Source organism: Arabidopsis thaliana, chromosome 5, assembly GCF_000001735.4.
Source record: "Arabidopsis thaliana chromosome 5, partial sequence".
Classification (NCBI taxonomy): domain Eukaryota; kingdom Viridiplantae; phylum Streptophyta; class Magnoliopsida; order Brassicales; family Brassicaceae; genus Arabidopsis; species Arabidopsis thaliana.
Window position 1 is genome coordinate 22,429,574 of NC_003076.8, and position 25,297 is coordinate 22,454,870.

A 25,297-nucleotide genomic window follows, 5' to 3' on the forward strand; every position below is an offset into this window, starting at 1 on the left:
GTATTGAGTCGCGCCAAATCGTTTAATCTTACCGCCATAGACAATTTTTTTCACTCTTATTACCGTAAACTTTTTAATTGCCAAAATCCCCTTAATTTTTGGGTTTAAGATGAAAAAATTGATTAAACATTGACTCATCGGTTAATTTACTAAATTGTGAAGCATATTTAAGTAAATAAAATAGGGGATAAAATCAGAAATAAAAAGAAATCCAATTTTTTATCCGATAAAATTATGTATCATCAAATAATTTAACGTTTGGATGCTCTTAAGATTTTTTATCAGAAAAATTTACGTGTCGATAGATAATTTAGCATTTGGATATCCACATTCTTATGGGATAAAATTACGTATCAACGGATAATTTAGCATTTAGATACTATTTAGATATACGAAACAATGTGTCATCAAAACTTTTAACCATTTGAAAGTTAATTTGTAAATTATTAAAGTTATTTCAAGTACTAAAAAAGGTTAAAATGAATTTTGTCACAAAAAAAACTTAAAAATTTTCATTACTTAATGCATAAACTTATTAATCATCCATAGTATATAGATTAAAGAAAGGTACTACCATTTTATGTATAATTCTTAATATTATTAACCTGAATTATTTATTTATTGGAGTAAAAAATTGTAACTGTTTTTCTATAAAACATCCATAGATTAGTCTTTGGTTTACTAATAAGAGAGAAGAAACCTCTTTTACAGGGTCTTGCTATCATTCTTCTTCTCTTTTTAACTCTTTCTCTCTATATCTCTGTAAATGTATGGTGAATGGTAGTTAGGTGAAACTGGCCTCAACGAACATGTATTTATTCATCGGTACTTGAACAGAATCTGAACTCAGGATCAACATCCATTGCCCAAGCGAACTTAGCCAGAAGAGACTTGTTAAATATCTGCAATAGCAAAACACAAGTAAATTTCAAGTGTTTGCAATTCTGTTACTTTGTTGAAGCTCTTTACATATTACCTTCTCAATGGGGACATCATGTCGTTTGCACCACGCAACAGTGATCCTAGGATCCATGTAGTTGATCTTAGATGTGCCCAATGCGACAGTTTTCATATCTTCTTTTGTTTGCATATCTCTTTCCATCTTCTCGATCTTACCTTGCGTTTGCATTATCTTCTTCTCCAATCTGTTTTTCCAAAGAGGGAGTTGTTTTAAAGGAGATGCTTATGCGATAAATAATGTATATGAAGAGAGGTTTAGATATTACGCTTCAGGTGTTAAGTTCCTCTTTCTCTTTCCATCAGATCCCATTAACGGTGTTCTTCCTTTCTTAGCCCTGTCGAGATCAATATTCAGCTCTTTTATTTGCTCCTGCAGAGAAGTACAAAGATTATGGGAGTGAGAAAGTTGAAATTGTATCTTGATCATATTTAACTAGGATTTGCTTATGTTATACCCTTAGTTCTTCTATTTTCACAGCCAGCTTCTCCACTTGTGCTCCGTGAGATTTCGAGACAGTACGTTGATGGTTACAAATGATAGCAACCTAACAAAAAAGAATAAGATGATCATATTCTCTTATCTGTAAAATAGCAGAGAGAATAATTGTCATTACCTCCTTGTTCGCTTGCTGATAAACCACCACTTTTTCAGGAACGTCACCGTCTCTGGTTTCTTTACTCAACTGTCATAACATCATCCAAAACGGCTTAAGAAACCTATATCATTAGGATTGTGACAACTGAGTAATAGAAAACATACCATTAAATCCAATGTGATGGATGCATTATACGTACGGAATACTTTGGCTGTGAGACCAGCCATAAGCTCCTTAAGATGAGTATTGAGTTTTGAAGTATCTAGCTCATCAAAGAGATCATCGGTTTTCGATTTTCCTGGATAGAAGACGAAACCAAAAGTCATTTATCCAGTTTCCAAAGGTCAATTATAAGATTAGATAGCCTACATAATTATTAACTAACCTGCTTGGAACTGCCCAATTGCCTTATACACCAGAGGCTCAACCTCAACTGTGTTTACATACTGAATAGAGTCTTTACCAAGGAAGTCAAACTGAAAATGCCAAAGCGAATACCATAAGTCACTATAATATGCAATAAAAAATAACCTTCTTCAACAAATCAATAAGCCAGGCATTTTAGTACTCTCGCAGATACATTCTGCAGTCAATTTTGTTTAGGTTGAGATCAAGTGTATACCTTTAACTTATTTGGAGGAATACACTCCACGTTTCCTACTTTCAATGTACAACAACCAACAGTATCTGCCTCATCGTCATCCTATACAATAAAAATAAGAAAGGAAAATGTGAGAGAATTGCTTGAAATTCCAGAAACATGTTCTATTATGAGTAAGAAGCGGGTCTTATGGAGTAATGATCTCTTATAAGCCAAAACCAATGAGAAAATGAATAGAACGAAGGATCTCTTTAATTAAAGAAGAATCTTTGTTAACTTACCTTCTCATTTCCAGCCCTAAGGGCTAGCTTATCGATGAGATATGTTGCCACTGCTATTTGCCGCTTTGTTACATCCTTGTTATTAAAATCTTTGGTGTATGCTGCTCTAATACTCCCTATATGGTTCTGCAAACAGATGGTATGTTGCTAGGTAAGAAATGGGAAAGCAGGATGGTTTCCAGAAAAGCTTTAAACGGCATCAAAAGCTCATTACATGTAGCTTCCTCGCTTTCTCATACTTCTCTTTGTCGCTTTGTCCCTTCAACGAACTGCTAGCTGCCAAGAATACATACTTGAACTCTTTTGGATTGATAGGATCACTCCAAAAAGCAAGCCAGGTAACAGTATTGTCATGCTTAACTTCTTTCCATCTGAAAAAGAACAGCACTCTTAGAATCAGGTCATAGGAAAAAACAAAACATGTGTCTTTTTCAAAGGGAAGCATATAAAAACAAGACCTTTCACCAGGGATAGGGCATTCTGGAATAGGCGCCTCTTTACCAATGTTGATTGTAATATCACAAGGACGAATCCGCTTTTTCAGTTTCCCCATCTTGAACATAATGACGCAGAAGAGAAAATTACTAAAATGAGAAATAACTATGGAAGATGGGGGAACAAAGAAGAAAAATGTTGTAAATATGATACTACAGCATACACAGAATAATATAGTTTAAGGATAATGTAAGAAACTGCAGCAAAAATAAACCTTGGGATGTTCTCCCCGGCCTCGAAACAACCCAGGGGGCTCAACTCTGAAATTTCCAATCTGGAATTGTTGCAAAATATGGTTAGCAAATTTTAAGAAGCTGGAAATAGATTTCTATCAACAACAAAAAAAGAAATTACCCTCTCCCTGACACCATCAAGAACAGCCCACATATATTTCTCCTCCTGCTTTAATTTCTCCTCTTTCACAATCCTTTTCTCCTGTACATCGTTAGCATTATAACATTATCAGCAACAGCTTCATGAGAAGAGCGTACTCATGGACTTTATCTTATAGAAACTGTTATTTACTTCTGCAGTCATTTGTTTCTTTGTCTCCTTCTCCTGCATATACCATTCATATATGGGAGTGAAGTCACAATCATCTAAACTTTTAATCATATGGTTCTTTCCAAGTAGTTTCCGCCAATCATTCCAGAAATTCTCTCTGAACTTTGGTTTTTTATAATATTCTGTTTCCCTCATCACCGCAAACATAGTTGCAACCTGCAGATAGAAATGACGATATTATCAGCTCACCACTCATGACTAGAGAAAGGATGCAAAAACACTCTGGGAAATGAGATGAAAGTAACGGCTGCAGAAAGTAAGCGAATATACAATCATGGGACAGAGACGCAGAAAAAATGACGGACCTCTTCTTGTTCAGGAGTTAAGTCAACAGGCTTTCCCTGGAACAATATCTTAACCCCATGACGCTTATATGGAGGTGGAAAAATAACACCATTGTGCTGTAGAGTTTTCCATTTCTTTTGCCCATCTCCAGAAGGTAATGATTTAGAAGATTTCGAATATTTAGAATCTTTCACCCATTTGTTGGGCTTTTGAGCTATTGTTCTGGATGAAGACGCTATCATTTTACTAGAACTTGGCTTTGCGGAAGACGATTTATTATTTGAGGAATCTGACTTCATCCTTGAGGCAATAGGAACATGATCATCACCATCTGAGTTATCTTCTTTAACAGTTGCTTGGTTAGCTCTCAACGGCTTCGATGCATCCAGATTCTTTCCTTTGGCATCTTGCGTAGCTGAAATATGTGAACCTTGCTCCACTTTCACTGGTCTAGCTGGCTCTGACAGCTTGGGCCTCTTAACAGAAGATTGATTCGAAGAACTCCCCTTTTCAAGAGGTCTCTTAGCAGGTGCCTGAGAACTGTGCCCTTCAGTCTTAGGTTTCAAACCATTCCGATCAATATTGTTAACCAAAGGTCTCTTCTGTTCAATATGAACAGGCTTGCTACTTGATGTACCCACACTGGTCTTTGTCTGAACCGTTGAGGACATGGGAGCTCTCTCATCCAAAACTTTCTTTTTAGTGTAATCACTCAATCCCTGAGGCCTCATGTTGCTCTTTTGTACTGCTTGCTGCGTACTCCCACGTCCTGAAGAGCTTGGCTGTTTGGTAACCTCTTTAGAATCCAATTTAAGCCTAGCACTCAATGGTTTATCATCCTCAGAATCCTCATCATCACTTTTAGACACAGAAGGAGCTTTCCCAAAACCGTTCCTCTCCTTAGCAACAACAGATCTATCATCTCGCAACGGTGACTTCAGAGTCGAACGTTGAACAGATGAAGATGACGGTAATGCTGGTTTCATCATTGAACTTCTAGTGGATGAAGAAGCTGACCTATTCGGGCTTGTTAAAGGAGACCTCATTGGTGGTGAGGACTTGGTGGAACCAATAGCCGAGTTTCTCATAGCATTATTAATAGGGCTAGGACGATTTGTTGTAGCTGCTGTATTACTGTTTCTCTTAAAAACCAAAGGAATGTCATCTTCATCTTCATCTTCGTACCCGTCATGACCATTTGGTACAACGGGTTTCACAAACGCCTCAGTGGCCATACCCAACAAGGCAAGTTATTCACAAGCAAAACTGTTGATCAACAAAAATCAAAAAAGGAAAGATACTTAATTATCTAGAATTGCAACAAAACTAAAATTAATAAATATACATACTTTAACATTAAATTTGCAAACCAAACACAGATATGCATCAAGACATTTCAATTGGTCTGAAGGGAACTTCAACAACTCAATTATAATCCCAATAACATATACATTAAAAATCGATTGAGTCAAAATTCATAAATCTGATATGTCAATGAAATGAATACGAACAAAGCTCTCAATTGTACAATTGAAAACTCGAATTCCCAAATGGGAAAGAGAAACCCTAATTTTGAAATCAAAAATGAATTTGTGAAATTGAGTTCAAATTCAAACGAAATCTGGAAGAATTATCAAATTGATGCAACTACCTGAGGCCACGACGAAATCGGCGATGAAGCAGATATGAATCTCAGGACACGCCTCACGGATTTCTTACCTGCCTTTGATTTCTGTCCGTTTTTTGTGTTGTAGAGGCTAAGTTAACGAAAGACTCTCCATGGGTCAGCGAGTCTTGACCCCTTTTGACTTTATCGCTTATATGACGTCGTTTAGGGAATGGGATTGTTTTCTTCGGCAACCTCTACTTGGGCTTTGTTAATATGAAGGCCCATTTTTGGAGATCCATGGACTTTTGGAAAATAGAATCCGGACTATTTTGATAATACCAGCTTTAATTCTGGTTGATAAGTAAGTAATAAGATACTGAGATTACAACTAGAATCCATATTTTGATCAATCTCTTGAGTTGTTCTTCCTCCATGTCTCAGACTTTCTTTTTGTTATGAATTTTTGGCGTTTTTCAATCACTGATCTAGGTTATAACTTGGGTGTTGCGTGTGGTGAGGTCATAGTTAAGTTTAGTCTTGTAATGCAAATTTGAGATTTTGTAATATTAACTTACAGAATGAGATACATAGCAACTTAATTTTTAAGTTAACTTCTAAGTTCTTATATAATGTGATAGCTGCATTTTTTGTAAGTATATCATTAAATAATGTGATTGTTAACAATAACCCTACGGAATCCATTTAGAAATGTAATTCACTGGGGAAAATAAAATAACTTGCTTCTGAAGAAATCAATGAGCAAGGAGATTTCATTGGAGCATCTCTCCCCCAGGTTGTTCCGAATCAACTGAGGAAAAAACAGCCAACCAGCGGTCACATTTACAAACGCTATCGTGAACATCCAAGATACGACTGGTCTCACCGGCCACCTCCGTACAAACGCCGTCCTCTTCGCTGCCACTTCCGCCACCGTGCAAACTCCATGTAAGAGAAAGAATAAAGCGACTTCCCCTGTAGGCATCGCACGGGTTATATAAAAGAAAACCACTTCATGAGCCACACCAGAGGTTACAAACGTCGCAAAAACACCAATCAACATTGCATAATCAGAGCTCATTACTCGTTGGCAGACACGCCGCACAGGAGTGTAGACGATTGCCCGAAGACTTGCCGAGACTATGAGGTTCCACCTGCGACCCCAAAAGTCTTGAAGAGATGTGGCTAAGTATGGTTCGTGAAAATGTGGCTCTAGGTCACAACCAAGAATGATAGTCATTAGAATTCTAAGGAGCGTTAAGAGAATCTCAAGTAACAAATATACATACAGTGGATGGAGACACAATAGAAAAGTACGAGGAAGGTTTTGTATGTCGTTATGCACATATAACAACACAACAAAGATTGCAATTTTAACGGGAAAAACATACGTGGACAAATGATCTTGAGATTTAGGGTTTTGTTGACGCTGGATTGGGAAGCAAGTAAAGCAGGTAAATCTGAATAGATTTGAAGGTAGTGGAAAAAGAGGACCTTGATCAAAGGAAAAGAGGATGAGTCTTGAATTGGCAATAGCTGATAAGAAAAACGCTGTGGTGGAAGTGAAAATTGAAAAGGAGAAGAACAGAGGAAGAACAACTAACAAAACACAGACCGGAAAAATAGAGAGTAATCGAAGAACACCAGATTTGATTCTTGGTGGTAAGCAGTAGCAGTAAGATACTGAGATAATTGTTAAAAACCCTACATTGATCAAGCTCTTGATTTCTTCCTCCATCTCTCAGTTTTTTTTTGTTAATGGGTTGCTGAGTTTAAGCAAGTAACATTGGTTTTTGCTACAACTACAACTTACCCACTACTTCCGTTATATCAGTATTAGAATCAGTCCTTGACTCCTTTCTCTGTTTACACAAAAATAAAAAAAAATAAAAATCAGAACTCTTCAAACGCCTCTCTGTAATGTGATTTGATATAGTGTGAATTAGATGAGTAACCAAAAGCGTGCCAACAGCCAACTAATTAATATTCAAAGTAAAGAAGAAAAATAAAAAGAAAGTGAGAAATTGTCAAAGAGTTTATGGTTCATGTTTAGTTGAGACTATCGGTGTAAGGTGGTAGTTCTCCGTATGGGAGAATTCACATGGTTCAACTTCAAGTCAAGTTTAACACTAGACCAGTATACCTAACTGTCCAAAAATATTAATCACCGATTTATTTCATCAAATTATTATAAAGTTATATTTTTAGTATAGACAAATATATGAGGAATTTTCATGAAATACCCCTTTTGAATCTTAGATGTACCAATTTTCGAAAAATACTATTATTCAAAAAGACTACTACTCTACCGGAATATTTTTAGTAAATTTGCCATATTTTTCAGGTTTCTTTATTTTTAGGATAGATGAAAAATGAAGTTTTGTCTTCAACACCTATTAATTTATTTGTAAGATAGTTTAGCGAAAACAAAACAACTTTGATAAATAAACATGTAAATTTTATTAAGGGGAAATTGGAAATAAAAGATAAATATTTAAAAAAATTTCCATCTATACATTTTATGATCAAGATTGGTGACATATGCGTTTAATATAATTTAAATCCCACTATATCTCCAGCTTTTTTATGCTTACAAAATACAAAACAAAAAGTCCAAACCAATTTATTTTTACTTGGAGCAAATCAATATTCTTTTACTTGGAGTCGTCGTTCATCACTTCTTCGATATTGTCTTCCTCTATTCTTCACAAAAATTAAGCTGTTCACTCCTCTCAAATAACTCCAAAACAAAACTCTTTTTTTTTCAATTTATCTTTCTTTATTTCCCTCGCTTCAATTTCTCTTAGAATCTTACCATCTCTTTCTTTAAATATTTATCCTTTGTTTCCAATTTTCCCATTTATTAAAGACTCGTAAACAACCCTAAGAGGATATATAACTTACGATTAAAGAAATCAATTAGAAACAAGTCTTCATTGATGAACCTCTCCATCAAGCCGTGCCTAATAGGCTGGGGGGAAAATAGCCAAACACCAGTCACAAACACAAACCCCACCGTAAGCAGTCTCGACACTGCCGGATTCACCGGCCACCGCTGCACCAACTTCGTCTTCCTCTTCAGTGCCACTTCAGCCGCCATGCAAAACCCATGTAACACAAAGAACCAAGTCACCTCCCATGTAGGCTTCTCACGTGTCAAATAGAAGTAGAGAATCTCGTGAGCCACACCAGAGACGAGGAACGTGGCGAAAATCGCGAAGAACCGATCCCACTCGGAGCTCTTGGCTCGCCATTGCCGTATGGGGTTGTACACTGCGAGCCAGAGAATCTTCGAGACCATGAGGTTCCATCGGTGACCCCAGAAGTCATGTAGAGAGGTGGCTAAGTATGGTTCGTTGAATTGTGGCTCGAGGTCACACCCAAGAGTGATACTGACGAGAAATTTTATCAAGGTTAAGGAAATCTCAAGCTCCAAGTATATATGCAGAGCATAGAGACCCAATAGAAAATTCGTAGATAGAAATTGTTTGTAATGATACGCTTGTAGTAACAAGGCACCAAAGATGAAAACTTTCAGGGCAAAAACCCATTTGGGGAAATGGTTAGTATTTTCAGGGTTAGGTTTTTTTTGAAGCTTGATGGGGAAGCAAGCAAAGCAGACGAAATGAGGGAGATTAGGAGGAAGTGGAAAAAGAGGACCTTTTTCTAATGCAAAGAGGATGAGTTTTGGAACTGCAAGACCTGAGAGGAAAAATGCAATAGTGAAAGAGGAATGAACAGTGGAGAAAAAGATAGGAATAATAAGAAACAAAACACAAACAGGAAGAACAGATAGTAATCGAAGAAGACTGGTTTTGATTTTGGGTGTTAAGTAGTAACAATAAGTTACTGAAATGATTGCAGAAACCCATACTTGGATGAATAACTTGAGTTCTTCCTCCATGGTTACTGGTTAAGTGATAATAAACCAAGAAACATAGGAAAAATGTTTACAGTTGTAGTATATAAGCGTGGGAGCAATTAATAAAGACAGTATGTTTGTTACACATTTAAGGGAAAAAACTATTGGCAGTTGTTGAGTAGTTAATGGCTCTGGAAAATCTATCAAATTAAGTACTTTCCTCTTTTATGATATAGTAATATAGTACTAGTAGTGTATGTAAAAATAAAAAAAAATAAGTATGACTACCGTTTATAGTTTTTCTTTTCAACGTCTTAAATATTGAATTTTTTTATGAAAAAGTTAGCAGAGCAGAGCATAATTAACACTCGTAAAAAACAGTGAAATAAAACTAAGGTTGTCGTTTCTCCTTAATGCGATTATGAAGCCATGCGGGACCTCCCGTTCTAAGTACGAGTTGAAACGCACCCATCTCTCGTAACACAACTACACAAGCAATATCAATATATCATAAAAATTCGTTTTCGCCTGGAACTAAAGAATTTGAATGATTCAAAACCTGCAATAAGTTGACGAATTCTACCGATGAGGGAGCAATGAAGCTTCTATTTCTTAAATAATTTGACAGCAGAGTAAACATTTTGACCTATGCTTGACGTTATATGGGAAATCCATATAGTTTTTTTCTTCCTCTCGCTAACGCTCTTTGGCGATCTTTCCTCCCAACTATGTTGTATTTAGATAATCTCTCTACAAAGGGTTCACGTGAACATGACACAAACAGTAGTCGAGGGAACAAAAATTGATCGATCGATAGGAAGTGTTGGTTTGGTTCCAAGTAACACTATTATTTCATTCTTTAGTTCCAAGTAAAAACAAATCGTCATGTACAACGAACTTGGAACTGAAGCAAGTCAGTTTTTTTAGGGTTTGATAAGAAAGAAAGAAACGGCATGAAGAGACCAAGAGACATGCTGGCAGCATCTTAAAGAGTTTCTACTAATTCCAACTTGCCGACATCTTCAACAAGACAAGTTCGATTCATTTCAAGATAAGTAGTTGACCATTATGGACTTTGATGCTCAACCGGACTCAATAACGTTAACTCGTGCTCATTTAACACTCGTTATAAAATATCCCCAACAACGTAAATAAAATAACTTATCGCTTAATGAACTCAACGAGCAACACAGCTTCAGATGTGAATCTCTCCATCACCCCGCTCCTTTTAAGCTGAGGTGTAAACAACCAACCACCAGTCACAAACACAAACCCCACCGTGAGAACCCGCGACACCCCCGGACTCAACCGCCACCGCTGTGCTACCGTCGTTTTCTTCTTCACCGCCAATTCTACAGCAGTACAAACGCCATGTAACACAAAGAACAGAGTAACTTCTCCTGTAGGCATCTCACGTATCAAATAGAAGAAGAGCAATTCGTGAACCAAACCGGAGACGATAAACGCTGCCAAAATCCCCGGAAACAGAGCCCAACCGGAACTCATTTTGCGTTCAGAGACTCGCCGCATTGGTGCGTAAACGGCTGGCCGGAGAATCGCCGGAACCATGAGATTCCACCGGCGACCCCAGAAGTCTTGTAGAGATGTGGCTAAGTACGGTTTATTGGACTGTGGCTCAAGATCGCAGCCAAGAGAGATAAAAACAACAACTTTAACAAACGTTAATATAATCTCAATCTCTAAGTAGAGATGCACAAAATAGAGACCTAATAGTATAGTCGGAGACAGATTTTGTCTGTAGCTATACAAATGTAATAGCACTGCAAAGATTGCAAGTTTAATGGCGAAAACCAATTTGGGCAAATGGTTTTGAGATTTAGGGTTTTGCTGAACCTTGATGGGGAAGCAAGTGAAGCAGAAGAATCGAGGGAAATTTGTTGGAATTGGGATTAAAGGACCTTTATCGAAGGAGAAGAGGATGAGTTTGAAATTAGCAAGCCATGTGAGGAAAAACGCTGTGATTAAAGATAAATGCAGAGAGGAGAAAAACAGAGGAAGAACAAGAAACAGAGCAAGAACAGGGGAAACAGAGAGGAATCGAGGAGCACCAGATTTGATTCTAGGTGGTATGTAGTAACAATAAGATATCGAGATTATTGCAGAAACCCATACTTTGATCAAGTTCTTGAGTTCTTCATCCATCTCTCAGATCTTTGTTTGTGTTGTTGTTTTTGGCAATCACCGAGGTTATAACTTATTACTTGGCTATTTTTTTATGTGTCTTGAAATGGGAAAAACTATAGTTACATTGTTACAGAGGCAACCTCAATTACATAAAGTAGGTGAGAGGTAGATCAAAGGCTACAAAGAAGAGCATTAATATTGAGTCATTGGGTAGTTGTGGAGTGTTGAGTAGTAAATGTAACAAATATTGTAAAATATCTCCTTGGAATGAGGATCGGAGAATGGTTGGTCATTTGGTCTAAGTAAGAAATTCTGGTCGCGTGATAAAGTGATAAGAATCGTTGTTAGTTTTTTTTACAAGGACACAATAAACTTTAGTTAAGCATTTTTGTATAACCACTACATTTCTTTACTAATGATATTTACATTCTTATAAAAACAAAAAAGTATCATTGTTAGTTTTATAAGTTATAACAGCATTCGAAAGTAAGCCTTAGCTAAAATGGGTAGAAGATTAATGCATTATGGAGATTTTTACCTTGGGGTTTTAATCATTCTACCATTTTCCTCCCAAAATCCCATCTCTAGCAATTTCACGAAGTGTACTAGAGGTAAGTCACTTTTACCAATTTCTCATTTTCTCCAACATCTTATTATTTTAATTGAACATGTCTCATGACATAATTATATTAAATTAAACCAAGTGTCCGATAAGTTAACAAAATTAGACAGAATATAGCATAACATAATCAAAATATAAGCAAAATATAAGCAAAATAAGTAGAAGTTATATGGTCAATTCTGAGCAAAACACTTTTGATGGCAACTAACTACACCAATTCACGAAGTAGTGCAACAATCCGAATGACTTAAAAACAAAAGAAAATTATAATAGTGAATAGACAGAAGTTTGGTTTAGTCCAATCAACCCGGTATTAGATCTCTCTTTGGTTGCAGTCCAACATGTGTGATTAAAAATGGTTTGTGTAAACGTAATCTAAAATCCTCGTTTAATTACACTTTTTATTACGCATAGTTGGATCAGAGAGCAATTATTGGTTTAAGATGTTCACTTGTATAAGAACATAAGATGGTGCACTTACATAATCACTTGCAATGGTCCACTACACAAACCAAATTTAAATTGTCCAATATAAGTCGAATATATAAATCAAACACTTGTTTTGTCTTATTCAACTCAAATTGTCCACAAAACTTTTAGATTTGTATTTTATAAAATATATCTAGACTTAGAAAGTAGAAACAATGACGTTGTTTCCACGATTTGACATTTACCAAAGCCGTTTCAATCACAGAATATCTCTTTAGTTCTCTTCCCAAATCATCAAAAGTAATATGATTGATAAAATTAGCTATAACCATAAATCTACGATTTTAGCGATTGGTTTCTACAAAGGTAGAAAAACTTGTGCTTGACGAAACCAATAAACAAAAAGGCTTCGTCAGCTAGTCTCTCGATCATGCCACTCCTTGCAAGGTGAGGGAAAAACAACCAACCACCGGTCATAACAACAAATCCCACCGTGAGCAGTCGTGAAACCATCTGACTCACCTTCCATCGCCGCACCAACCTCGTCCTCTTCGCAGCGCATTCAGCGGCAGTGCAAACTCCATGTAATACAAAGAACAAAGTGACTTCACCTGTCGGCGATTCACGTGTAAAATAGAAGAAAATAAGCTCGTGAACCACACCGGAAACAAGGAACGAGGCAAAAACTCCCAAGAACAAAGCCTGATCAGAGTTCATTTTCCGACCGGCCATTTGTCGCACCGGGAGGTAGACAGCCGGCCGGAGAATCGCCGGGACCATGAGGTTCCATCGACGACCCCAGAAGTCTTGAAGAGAGGTGGATAAGTATGGTTCATTGAAATGCGGCTCGAGGTCGCACCAAAGAGAGATACTAAGCAGAACTTTCAAGGGAGCTAAGAGAATCTCATACTCCAAGTATATATGCAGAGAATAGAGAACCAATAGAACAGTCGGAGACATATGTTGTTTGTATTCATACATATGCAACAACACACCAAAGAAGGCAAGTTTAACTGCGAAACCCCATTTAGGCATTTGATTTTGAGGTTTAGGGTTTTGTTGAAGCTTGATGGGGAAGCAAGTGAAGCAGACGAATCGGGAGAGATTTGAGGGAACTGGGAAAAGTGGACCTTGGTCGAAGGAGAAGAGGATTAGTTTGAAATTGGCAAGCCATGAGAGGAAAAATGCTGTGGAACCAGAAAAGTGAACAGAGGAAACAAACAGAGGGAGAACAAGAAACAGAACACAAACAGGAAGAACAGATAGTAATCGAAAAACACCAGATTTGATTCTTGTTGATGTGTAGTAACAGTAAGATATGGAGATTATTGCATAAACCCATACTTTGATTAAGCTCATGAGTTCTTCCTCCATCTCTCGAGATCTTCTTTTTTCTTCCCAATCACCGAGGCTTTGACTAATATGAGTTTTTCAAAGTATTTAAATAATCGAATGAATCAAAAACACGTTCCAAATGTTAGTGAGTGTGATAATCACTATTTAGTTTTATTTACATTAATGATAATGATTAATCATTTGGTCAACGAGTAGATGATCTAGATAAAGACCAAATAAGTTTCCAGGATTTGACATCTACTAACCCAACTACTAATCATATATAACCTTTATTTACTCAAAGTTATATGAGTTGATAATCCAGCTATAGAAAACACATAAATCCATGAATCATGCATGTTTCAGCGATTAATCACCCAAAAGTAACAGAAGAAACTTGTGCTTGACGAAATCAATGCACATTAAGGCTTCGCTAGCGAGTCTTTCGATGATGCCACTCCTTATAAGAGGGAAAAAGAACCAACCACTCGTCACAACAACAAAACCGACCGTCAGAAGACGTGACACCGTCGGACTCACTCTCCACCATCGCCGCACAAATGTACTCTTCTTCACCGCCACTTCCGCCACCGTGCAAACTCCATGTAACAAAAAGAACCAAGTGACTTCCCCTGTAGGAACCTCACGGGTAAGATAGAAGAAGAGCATCTCATGAACCGCACCGGAGACGAGAAACGCTGCGAAAACTCCCAAGAACATAGCCTGATCGGAGTTAACTTTCCGACAGGCCATTCGTCTCGCCGGGAGGTAGACAGCCGGCCGGAGAATCGCCGGGACCATGAGGTTCCACCGACGACCCCAGAAGTCTTGAAGAGAAGTGGCTAAGTATGGTTCATTGGACTGTGGCTCTAGATCGCAGCCAAGAGTGATAAAGACCAATGCTTTGACGAGCATAAAGACAATCTCAAGCTCCAAGAATATATGTAGAGAATTAAAAACCAATAATAAAGCCGGAGACAGATATTGTTTGTATTCATACATTTGTAACAAGACAACAAAGATGACAACTTTAATGGCGAAAAGCCATATGGGGATTTTATAATTTTGAATATTAGGGTTTTGTTGAGGCTTGATGGGGAAGCAAGTGATGCATATGAATCGGGAGAGAGTTCGAGGAAGTGGGGAAAGAGGACCTTGATCGAAGGAGAAGAGGATGAGTTTGAAATTTGCGAGCCATGAGAGGAAAAAAGCCATGCAACCAGAGAAGTGAACATAGGAGAAAAACAGAGGAAAAACAAGAAACAGAGCACATACAGGAAGAACAGAGAGTAATCGAAAAACACCAGCTTTGATTCCTGTTGATAAGTAGTAACAGTAAGATATGGAGATTATTGCTGAAATCCAAAGCTTGATGAAGTTCTTGAGTTCTTCTTCCATCTCTCTAGATCTTCTTTTTCTTTTTCAATAACCGTAACGTTATTTTGATGGGATGAATTTAAATAATAATAGGATGAATCAAAAATGACATGAAAGCTATTACAGATTCGGACAAATAAACCTGTTTTGCCTCTCAACTCTCCAGGATATCCTCAAACCGATGCGAGCGGACGCATGTGACAGGTCTTTATCATGCACGAACCTCAACAATGAAAAAACCATTTTAATGTAGATCGGAGTGTCCAAATTTGTAACGCATTTGGGAGCTTAAAGTGTTGTCGATAATAACAATGATAAGGATAAAGAAAAAAAACTCTTCTTCAAATTATGCGTTACATTAAAATACAGACAACGTGCCTTTTAACAACGTCAATAACCAACAAACATTCACTTATCACTCTCTTATGCACATCATTTCTTAACATTTGAGGGTAAAACAACCAACCAGCTGTAACGAGCAAAAACACCGTAATTGCAAGACCCGAGACCGCCCGACGTGGCGTAGGAAGCCACCGCATCCTCTTCATCGCTATCTCTAGGCAAGTTACAACTCCATGCAAAAGAAAGAAGCAAGTGACTTCCCAAGTTGGAGATTTGCGGATAACATAAAAGTAAATCAGCTCATGCATTAAACCAGAGACAATAAACGTGGCTAACATTCCAGCGTAAAAAGCCCGGTGTAGACCGAGTAACGGTGCACAAAATCGCTGAACCGGTATGTGGACGGCTGGACGGAGTACGGCTGGGACCATGAGGTTCCATCTACGGCTCCAAAACTCTTGTAAAGAAGTGGCTAAGTAAGGATCATTGAATACCGGTTCCATTTCACAACCAAGAAGCATAGACATCAAGGCACCGACGAAGACTAAGATAAGTTCTGCCTCGAGGTAAACATGAATGGTAAAGAGAGCCAAGAAAGCGAACCGTGATAAACCGGAATCATAGTTGTTTCTATACACATGTAATAAGAAGGAAAAGATCAAAAGTTTGAAAGCAAGGACCCATTTAGACATAGGTTTGTTGTGGATTCGATTTGAAGAAGGGTTTTTATTGATTTTGATGGGGAAACAAGCGAAGCAGAAGAAACGGGTGAGATTTGAGGGAAGTGGGCTTAAAGGTTCTTGATCGAAAGCAAAGAGAAAGAGCTTGAAATTTGCGAGCCATGTGAAGAAGAAACCTGAGATGACGCAGAAGTGGACAGAAGAGAAGAAGAGAGGAAGAAGAAGAAAGATGATGAAGATGGGAAGAAGAGAGAGGAGACGAAGAACACCTTTGGAGATTTTTGATGAGATGTAGTAACAGTAAGATATGGAGATTAAGGCAGAGATCCAAACCTTGATTAGGTTTCTCAACTCTTCTTCCATCTTTTCTCTCTTGGTTCTGTTGGTTGCTAACTGTTTCATAATGATGCGACTTAAATAATGTTATCTACAACCAGAAGAACATGAATAATGCCAAAAACCATAACTGGTAATACGTTTCTAATTTGTCAAGTTTGCGTCATTTTTATTTTGGATCATTCAAAAACTATTTTTTTCAAAGAGGTAAAAGGATAGAACTTCAAAGTTAGAGGGTTTATTGTCTCATGTACTTTCATTTTTTTTATTTTTTAAACTTGTATTATTCAATTATTTAATGATTTGGAAATAACATATATGTATTTACCAGATTTTCAATTCGCAAGTAAAAGATAAATGAATCTTAGAAAAAACTCCATATTACATTTTCTTTTACATTATAAAATCAAGAAATCCAAATAGATTCGGAATGTTCGTATGACAAATCCAGACAAACGACGCGGCATGATTAAAGTAAGATTATAGATTTGGCAGAGTTTGTTTTATTTTAAAATTCTTCTAACAAATATTGCATTAATAATATACAAAGTAAGATGTTCATATTTCATCATTTGTTAGAACTTAGAAAACATTTACGCCATATTTATTGAATTTGTTGAGCTTGATTCAATTTAATAGCATGTCAAGAATGTTTCACACTAGACGACGTGTCTCACACTTCTATATACGTTTTCAAACAATGAAGAGAAACAAAGTTTGGTTGCTCTGCTACCGCTCTTTGCCTTTAATAAAGAATCATGAAGAAGTGAATAACTTGGCTAGGTCAAGAACCAATAAACATTCTCCAATCGCTTTCTCATGGACATTGTTTCTCAGCACTTGAGCGAGGAATAGCCAAACGCCCGTCACACTCACAAACGTCAGAACTACAAGACCAGAGACAGCCCGGTGCGGTGGCCTCAACCATTGTGTTCTCTTCACCGCTATCTCAGTGGCAGTGGCAGCACCATGCAACACAAAGAAACAAGTGACTTCCCAAGTTGGAGGCTTACGGATCATGTAAAAGTAGAGCAGCTCATGCATCAAGCCTGAGACAAAGAACGATGCCATGACCCCAGCAAACATAGCCCCGTCTGGACTGAGTATGCGTTTGAAAAAACGCTGAACCGGAATGTGAACGGTTGAGCGTAGGACGGCTGAAACCATGAGGTTCCATCTGCGGCTCCAGAAGTCTTGTAGGGAGGTAGCTAGGTAGGGCTCATTGAACACCGGCTCGATGTTACACCCAAGAAGAGTAGATACCACGGCTCCAACAAAGACCAAGACAAGTTCTACCTCAAGGTAAATATGGAGACAATAGAGAGCCAAGACAACAAACCGAGGCAAACCATCCCTGTATTCATAAACATGTAACAAGACGCCCAAGACCAAAATTTTAACAGCCAAAACCCATTTAGGCATAGGTTTAGGATGAAGATTTGGTATCGCATTTGGAGAAGGGTCTTGTCTGATTTTGATGGGTAAACAAGCGAAGCAGATGAAACGGGAGAGTTTTGGAGGAAGTGGGAACAAAGGTCCCTCATCAAAGGCAAATAGAAGAAGCTTAAAGTTTGCAAGCCATGAAAGAAAAAGAACTGAAATGGCGCAAAAGTGCACACAAGAGAGGAACAGAGGAAGAACAAGAAACAGAATGCAGACTGGAAGAATAGAGAGGAGACGAAGAACACCTTTGGAGAGTTTAGACGATATGTAATAACAGTAAGATAGAGAGATTAAAGCAGAGATCCATACCTCGATTAAGTTTCTAAACTTTTCTTCCATTTCTCAGATCTGTCGTTTGCTAATTCTGTGGAAGCAGCAGAGTTTGACGTGGTCCTGTATTAAAGAATTACCACAAAATATGACTCAAAAGTTTAAGACAATAGAAGCTGGCTTCTTTTTCTTTTATATTATTAAACAGCTAAAAGGCCCACTAGCTACACATGTGAGTGGCAGAGAAAAGTTATAGATTTCTTCTATTCTTCCTACACTTTCGTAGAGTGAGACACAAAAGATCAATCAAACTACTAATGTTGCAACTACAAGGATAATGAGTGCTGATCTAGTCATTAATCCAACCGCCAGATCGACTCATATAAGGGTAGTTCGGGTTCGGGCCAGGGGCAAAACCCCTTGGACTCATTTCGAAGTCACTAGGTGGTGGCGGTGGCAGTGGAAAGTCATGAGGATTTAAGAGATTATGTCCGCTAGGTTGCAATGGAGGCTGAGGTGGGAAAGAGCTCATCCTCTGGTAATTCATTTGATCGAAATGAGGCGCATAACGTTGTTGCAATGGGAATGCATTGTCCATCAGATTTGGAGGAGGAGGAGGAGCTAACATGGGGTCCAAGTGCCCACCGTACTGCTGTGGATATTCTCTTTGACCAATCCCTCTATCAAGGTCTGAATATCCTCGGAAATCAAACATCTCGTTAGGACCATTTCTCAATGGAAACTGATCCGGTAGGAAAGGAGGATCCGGCATTCTATAGCCTCCACCGAAACCACCATACTTAGCAGCAAGACCATCGTCGAAATGGGACAAACTTGCACCATAAGATGGTTCAAAAGCTTCAAACGGTTTCTGACCCGTATTTTCTGGCGATGGACGAACAGTGTAGATGTCCTCTCTAGAAGTTCTCACAGAGCTAGGCCTATCCCGACTCACTTCAGGTTTTCCAGTGCCCTGCACTTTACAACCATGTTCTCTAATATTCTTTCCCAAGTTACTTTTTGTCCTTGTTATTGCAGGCAGAGATGCTTCTACAGCCTCGTGAGATCTTTGAGGTGTTGTAGTGGAAATTGATGTGCAGACAGCATATATATCATCTGGGGAAGACCTAACAGGACTCTGCCAATCAGATGTCATTTCGGGAATTTTTACTTTGATGCTCTCTGGTGCTCTACTCAACTCTCCTTGATCCTCTTCCATGTCATTGCTCTTCCAATCCACATTATTAGAATCCATAGATTTCCCAAGCTTCCTACCAGAGTAGTCTTTGGTCTTTCCCTCCTTTTTCAGCTGACTTCTCCGTGACAAGTGATCTGACTGATGTACACGTGCTACAGTTTCTACTGTGTCGATTTTCTCAGAGACTAAGATTTTATTAACGCATTCAGCTACCTCAAGTTCATCCTTTTCCATAGGAATATCATCACACATGCCATCAGAAGCTCCAAGTGGATGCAAAGATGCGTTTGCTTCTTCTTCCACTATCTTTAACTTTGAGCTCCCCACATCCCTAGACAAATGGCAATGCTTCTCCGCTATTTTCTTGTGCTTGGCTGCAAAGTCGGACCGACTCCAGAGAGAAAGTGGCGGAGGAACAAGGTTCCAGTCTTCCAATTGCTTGTCTTCTTCATTGACAGAACCAGGCAGGTAAAATGACTGAAAGGAATAGGCAAGAAGCATAACATGTAACTGAAACTCAATAAAGGCTCAATCTCTCAAAAAGCAAAATCAAAAGAAAAGCGAAAGATTTACATTTCCAGATAGGAACGTCTTATCCTCCCATATAAGCACATATGATGACTTCTTTTTATCTAACCTGTTGAGAAAAGTGATAGATTTAACAAGAGAGAGAGAGAGGAGTCGATATATTAGTGTTATGGAATGGTACAGAGGAGCAGATGAGATAGATGGAAACTGAAACCTTTCAGTCTCGGGAGGAACAATGAGAATGAGAATCTTTGGGCGGAACTCAAGAGCCTTGGTAATAAACTTGTTTGCAAGAGAAGCATTGACTCCAAATGGTGGATTTAGCCCCATAATCTACTCATAATTCCAAAAATATAAACAGTCAGATACTACTCAAACTATTTCAATGACACTGGAGCTTACACAAAGTTCATACTAAAGGAAATTTGTGTCTTACCAGCTTTGAACCTGGTTCCAACTCATCTTTACTTACAGTCATCCAATCCTTTCTCTCAAAATTGAAATTATTCTGAAAGTAAGATAGCTAATCAATGAGTAATCCTAGAAGACTGATGAATAGAACACACCACGATCTAACATATGTTGCTTCCGTATCAGTGATAAGACTTTACAACTTACGACAATAGTAGGCACACACACACAAGTCATTACCTTCGCTGGAAAAAGATCGTAATTTTTATATAAGCACTTCTTCCCCGTTTCTTCAAGCTTCGCGTTCATCAGACAGCTAAAGTCATTAGAACCACAACAGAAGTCGACAATCTGTTGGAAGAGATCCCAGAAACCAGACATCATTGTTTATGCACAAGACATTGATCATTATACTAACAAGATCATACTTCAGAATATAAGAAAAAAACTTAAGAGAGGTAAACAAAATAATAAAATTAAACCCAACAGATAACGTTTGTGAGCAAATCTCACCATATCACCATCATCTGCATACCAATGCAGCCTATCAACAATCTGCACAAAAAGTAATAATAGGTCTGGTCAGGTACAAGCTTCAGATACAGGAGTTAAAATTTGACAAGAGTGTGTAAACAGCAGGTGATAGTCACTAGTCACGCAGGTGACAGAAAGTGTAAACCAACAGCATAATAATCCTCACAGAAGACAGATTAAGTAAGCTAATTGGAAAGACATAACATCCTACATTTTAAGAGTCATCTCTCCTTGAATTTTTTTCTTTCTCACTAATTGACTAAGTGTGAACCGAAAATCCTTGTAACATACAGGATGCTTAGACCTAAATCTTGTTTATGCTTTTAAGAGGATAGATTACCTGTTGAAGTTTTTCAGGATTAGTAAAATGACGACCAAATGAGGTATAGCGTGCACCATGGAGAAAAGGAGCAAGATAAACTTTGAGCTTATCCTGAAGCAAAAGAAATAAACATCTACAGGATTAGCAAAAATTACTAGTTACAAACAAAGATAAATAAAAAGGATGTCGAAAAAGCTAAGCTAGGACCTTCCACTTGAGGATTTGGCTCAGAACCTCTGGCTCACAAACTGCTTTTGCATCCTCAATGTTTCCTCCTTCCTCAAGCTTTTTTAGTGCTGTTCTGATAGCCTGAAGAACCAAAATTTTAAATTCATAACTAGAGGGTTAAGAGAGGCCAGATAGGGATCGGGTTCAGATTTTTAGCCCACCTGGACTGATCCCTCTACCTTCCCCATAGTGATTGTCTTGTCCACAACATTCCTTGTGGAGTGTGTACTCATAGTAGATTGAATTTTGAATTTCTTTAAAATAGTACCCATAGTTATTTCTTCCGTAGCTTTTTTCATCACTGCCAAGAGCCTATTGACAAAAGTAGATTACAATGGAAGAAATTTACTAATAGGCCCCAAACAACAAAAATACAAACCTCCTTTGAGAGTCGTTGTCTAATGTAGGAATTTCACTTCCTGGCTCCTTGGAGGCAATTGAGTCAGTCTTATTGTGCTTGCTATCAACAGGAATCACGCGCCCAGGTTTTACTGGATTAGGTTCCTGGGTATAACTAAACAACCTCTCACCCAGTGAAATCTTGCTTTTACCAGCATCACGGGCTTCTTTTACTCCCAGCTTGTTTTTGCCAGCTTCACGGGAGTCTTCCATCATCTTCTGGGATTTTTGTGGAACCATTTTATGCTTTATGGATGGATCAATATCCTTACGTTTCCTCGAATGATCTGGTACGGATGAAACTAATCCATGCTTCTTTGTGGAGAAACCATCTTTTGAAGAAGGAAACGAACTTCTAAAGGAATTCTTAGAAGCTTTTCCACAAGTATCTTGTAAGGCAGGATCCTTAACCTTAAGTCTTGCTTTATCTCGTCCCACATGTGATTCCAGTATCCTTCTTTGCTCTTTCACGAAGACCTTCTGCTCTTCCGTGAAAGGAAACTTAACATGGTCTCTAACTGGTGTCAGAAGTTCTTCATCTATCTCATGTTCTCTAGGCAAGGTATCTCATTCAAAATAAGTGTCTCAAGGTAAATAATTATAAATTCAAAATACACCATATATGAATCTTACTGGCAATATATGAGTACACGGTTGTGCAAGAGTCCGTCCCATGCCCTAGTTAATATATCCTCGTCCTCAATATCTTCAAAAGAAATTTCCCTAGAAACCAACAAGACAGTTATTCAAATAGAGTTCTGAAATAGCAATAGAAAATGAATGATGAATGAATGAAGGTATACCGCGGTAGGCATTTTCTATGGTAGGACTTTGGACAACGCCGGCAAACAGCAAATTGCAAATTAGAGTCTGTCTTAACCTCTCCGTTTTCACAGACACTGCATTTGTGCAATGGGCATGTATACTCTCCAGCAATGATTTGTCTTTCTAGTGCTTCAGACTCTTCTTTATTTCCTAAACGTAGCCGTCTTGTGACACAGTGAGGATGGTAAAAGTAGCCACAGGTGGCTGACACGCATTGGAAAACCTATGAACATGTTTAAAACACAAAGCTCAACCAATTACTTGTCAGTCACCATTATCAACAAAACATGTCTGAACAGCATTCAACATTAGAGATCAATAATTGCATACCTCTGCTGCTCCAGAAGAGTTATCAGAAGAGCCAAGGTTCTTGCAAATGAAGCATTGATGTATCTTATGCTCACAGTTTGGGCAAAAGTATTTCTGAATTGCCTGGAAAACAATCCATAAACAGCATTAACATAGACTCCATGCCTACTCAAGAAAACCAAGACGCCCAGACATATTCAGAACTAATGAAAGAATCATATATGTTACATACTTCCACTTGCATCTTGTTAAAGCCAAGAGAATCACAAAGTGAATCTTCACCATCTTTTTTGGTAGCATGAAATGATCTCAGGCAGCTTCCTTCACAACTGCAGAAAGCAGAACACAAGACTTATGCATCTGGAATAATAACAGTGTATCTTTAGAACCTTTGAAGGCCTCAATTGCCTCAAACGCTGAATTTGCGTTTGCATGTTTCACAGTATTAAAACATTTTCAGTGTTTCATAAAATATTTTTGCAAATGCCAAACGCAAACAGAAGGTACGCTTGAGTTTCAAATTAGCAAAGGAAATTGTTCAAGACGCTAAAGGTTGTAGACTATTTGAGAAAATTCACACTAAATGTAAAAGCAAACGCTGGCATAAACGCACACAAATAATCAAGGCCTTATTCTAATAAAGAAAGTAAAAGGTGTAAGACTAATTATCAGAGATAATCAAACTACAAGATCAATATCCAGCAAGGAAACATACCACAAAATCTCGCCACCATTGTCACATATTGCACAAACAGACTCAAAAAAATCATCGTCTTCATCATCCAATTCATCTTCATCGGAAGCTACATAAGTGTCCTCATCTCCAACTATGAAATCATCTTTTGCATTGTCCTAATAAGTAATAACAAGTTCGTATCAGAAACTAAGACCGTGTGAAAGTAAGGGAAAAAAAGGGAAACGGCACATTAGGAAAGAGTACTCAAGTGGGAAAAAAGATTCGAACCTCGTCAGGTAATCTCCTTTTGGTAGGCTTTTTTGTGAGAAATGCAAGTATAAACTAGTAACACAAGAAAGAAAAACAGCACAAAATTAGGAGAGAATCAGGGTAAGAAAATGATACATATACAGAAAACATTCAGGCCAGAAAGCGAGCTAAACTCTTGATAACAAATATGGGCATCACAAGCTCTCAGGAAACAAAAGCTACAACACCTATAAGAGATTTAATGGACTCTTCTAATTCAAAAATCCCAAAGACCAGAAACTCTGAAAATTCTCCATACAAACCTTCGAATTCGCCAAATTTCTATCTCTTTTCGCAGCTTCAGCGATTAAACCAATATGATCCACCAAATCATTCTGCGATGGCTTCACATCATATGACCTAGAAACAACATCCAATCACTAAAGTTAAAAACCAAAAGAATGAAAACTCCCAGAGAGAAGAACAAAAGACCTGAAAAGCACAAATCAATCACCTCAAACTTCTAGTTAATTTCTCCCAGAGAGCTTTCTCGGACGCTTGGGGATTCCTCCTAAGAAACTGAATGGAATGCAACGTGACCAAAACAGTTCTAATCAATTCCCCATAGCTTTTCCTCGGTTCCTCAAGCTTAATCCATATATTATCCTTCGTAAGAACAGAAATCTCAGGCTGGAAGTTCGAAAGATCGTATCTCCAAGCCTTAACAAGCTTATGCAGAGGCAAAAGGCCGTTATCAGATCTTCCTCGCAAGTAAAAACCTAAACCACTACCATCAACTTTCTCCTCCACGCTCCATTGAATTGGGAGACGAGCAAACGAAACAGGCTCTTTATCATCATCTTCGAAATAATAATTGGAAGCTGATTGAGGAACAGAGAAGTCTTCCTCTTCATCATCGTCAACGAACGTCATTCAATCCCAAAATTCCCTTAACCCTAGAGACGTTTCAAAACACAAACGATCAAACGGGACACAACTTTCTCCTAAACCCTAAAAGAAATAGAAATTCAAAACTCGAATTAGGGTTTCGTTTTAGGAGACACAATGAACATGAATTGGACAATGAAGAAGACGAATAGCCTGGACATTTAAAGTCCTTCAAAGATTGGTACATCCAAAAATTGAGAAATTGAGAAAACGGAATTGAAGAAGTAAGCGAATGAATTGATTACGAAGTAGAAGAAGAGAAGTGATAAAAACCTATGAGAATTATCGTCTCTGTGTGTTGATGGAGATTATACTATGACGCAATTGAATCAAAAGAGAGTAAGAATTGAGGAAAAAAAAAGAGTAAGAATCGTCGTCGTCATTATTTTTTTCCAAGTTTATATACTCGCGCACGTGTGCAAGCAACGCCGCTGAGATTGT

At 38.0% G+C, this 25,297-nt stretch overlaps 9 protein-coding genes across 11 annotated transcripts; all 9 read right to left on the reverse strand.

The window, feature by feature from the left end:
• Nucleotides 1-531: 531 nt before the first annotated feature.
• Nucleotides 532-5,561, reverse strand: TOP1BETA (DNA topoisomerase 1 beta). Its single transcript, NM_124913.4, has 16 exons — nt 5,434-5,561; nt 3,803-5,048; nt 3,459-3,653; nt 3,288-3,368; nt 3,148-3,207; nt 2,897-2,991; nt 2,653-2,809; nt 2,439-2,564; nt 2,179-2,259; nt 1,942-2,032; nt 1,721-1,854; nt 1,575-1,643; nt 1,416-1,505; nt 1,227-1,330; nt 977-1,145; nt 532-902 (listed from the first exon to the last, which is right to left on the reverse strand). The coding sequence occupies exons 2-16, from the start codon at nt 5,015-5,017 to the stop codon at nt 816-818; spliced, it is 2,754 nt and encodes a 917-aa protein (NP_200342.1). The 5' UTR covers nt 5,018-5,048; nt 5,434-5,561; the 3' UTR covers nt 532-815.
• Nucleotides 5,562-6,033: 472 nt separating this feature from the next.
• On the reverse strand, nt 6,034-7,370 carry AT5G55320 (MBOAT (membrane bound O-acyl transferase) family protein). The gene has a single exon (NM_124914.2). It carries the CDS (start codon nt 7,124-7,126, stop codon nt 6,107-6,109), a length of 1,020 nt encoding a protein of 339 aa, NP_200343.1. The 5' UTR covers nt 7,127-7,370; the 3' UTR covers nt 6,034-6,106.
• Nucleotides 7,371-7,897: 527 nt separating this feature from the next.
• On the reverse strand, nt 7,898-9,311 carry AT5G55330 (MBOAT (membrane bound O-acyl transferase) family protein). The gene has a single exon (NM_124915.2). The coding sequence runs from the start codon at nt 9,290-9,292 to the stop codon at nt 8,252-8,254; it is 1,041 nt and encodes a 346-aa protein (NP_200344.1). The 5' UTR covers nt 9,293-9,311; the 3' UTR covers nt 7,898-8,251.
• An 829-nt stretch (nt 9,312-10,140) lies between these two features.
• AT5G55340 (MBOAT (membrane bound O-acyl transferase) family protein) lies at nt 10,141-11,542 on the reverse strand. The gene has a single exon (NM_124916.2). The coding sequence runs from the start codon at nt 11,411-11,413 to the stop codon at nt 10,412-10,414; it is 1,002 nt and encodes a 333-aa protein (NP_200345.1). The 5' UTR covers nt 11,414-11,542; the 3' UTR covers nt 10,141-10,411.
• A 1,153-nt stretch (nt 11,543-12,695) lies between these two features.
• Nucleotides 12,696-13,864, reverse strand: AT5G55350 (MBOAT (membrane bound O-acyl transferase) family protein). The gene has a single exon (NM_124917.2). It carries the CDS (start codon nt 13,818-13,820, stop codon nt 12,783-12,785), a length of 1,038 nt encoding a protein of 345 aa, NP_200346.1. The 5' UTR covers nt 13,821-13,864; the 3' UTR covers nt 12,696-12,782.
• Nucleotides 13,865-14,110: 246 nt separating this feature from the next.
• AT5G55360 (MBOAT (membrane bound O-acyl transferase) family protein) lies at nt 14,111-15,322 on the reverse strand. Its single transcript, NM_124918.2, has one exon. It carries the CDS (start codon nt 15,177-15,179, stop codon nt 14,151-14,153), a length of 1,029 nt encoding a protein of 342 aa, NP_200347.1. The 5' UTR covers nt 15,180-15,322; the 3' UTR covers nt 14,111-14,150.
• Nucleotides 15,323-15,495: 173 nt separating this feature from the next.
• Nucleotides 15,496-16,560, reverse strand: AT5G55370 (MBOAT (membrane bound O-acyl transferase) family protein). The gene has a single exon (NM_124919.2). It carries the CDS (start codon nt 16,541-16,543, stop codon nt 15,512-15,514), a length of 1,032 nt encoding a protein of 343 aa, NP_200348.1. The 5' UTR covers nt 16,544-16,560; the 3' UTR covers nt 15,496-15,511.
• A 490-nt stretch (nt 16,561-17,050) lies between these two features.
• On the reverse strand, nt 17,051-18,380 carry AT5G55380 (MBOAT (membrane bound O-acyl transferase) family protein). Its single transcript, NM_124920.4, has one exon. It carries the CDS (start codon nt 18,296-18,298, stop codon nt 17,273-17,275), a length of 1,026 nt encoding a protein of 341 aa, NP_200349.1. The 5' UTR covers nt 18,299-18,380; the 3' UTR covers nt 17,051-17,272.
• On the reverse strand, nt 18,364-25,232 carry EDM2 (ENHANCED DOWNY MILDEW 2). 3 transcript variants are annotated; one of them, NM_001203616.2, is made up of 19 exons: nt 25,130-25,229; nt 24,423-24,864; nt 24,232-24,328; nt 23,948-24,001; nt 23,699-23,835; nt 23,216-23,312; nt 23,005-23,106; nt 22,653-22,897; nt 22,483-22,572; nt 21,830-22,402; nt 21,612-21,762; nt 21,430-21,531; nt 21,241-21,333; nt 20,880-20,921; nt 20,607-20,717; nt 20,392-20,463; nt 20,170-20,288; nt 20,001-20,064; nt 18,378-19,904 (listed from the first exon to the last, which is right to left on the reverse strand). In NM_001203616.2, the coding sequence occupies exons 2-19, from the start codon at nt 24,839-24,841 to the stop codon at nt 18,579-18,581; spliced, it is 3,894 nt and encodes a 1,297-aa protein (NP_001190545.1). In that variant the 5' UTR covers nt 24,842-24,864; nt 25,130-25,229; the 3' UTR covers nt 18,378-18,578. The 3 variants fall into 3 exon arrangements, with proteins under 3 accessions (NP_001332152.1, NP_001190545.1, NP_200350.2); NM_124921.5 differs by having other exon boundaries at nt 24,423-24,919; NM_001345123.1 differs by having other exon boundaries at nt 18,364-19,904; nt 24,423-25,232.
• Between the last annotated feature and the right edge of the window lie 65 nt (nt 25,233-25,297).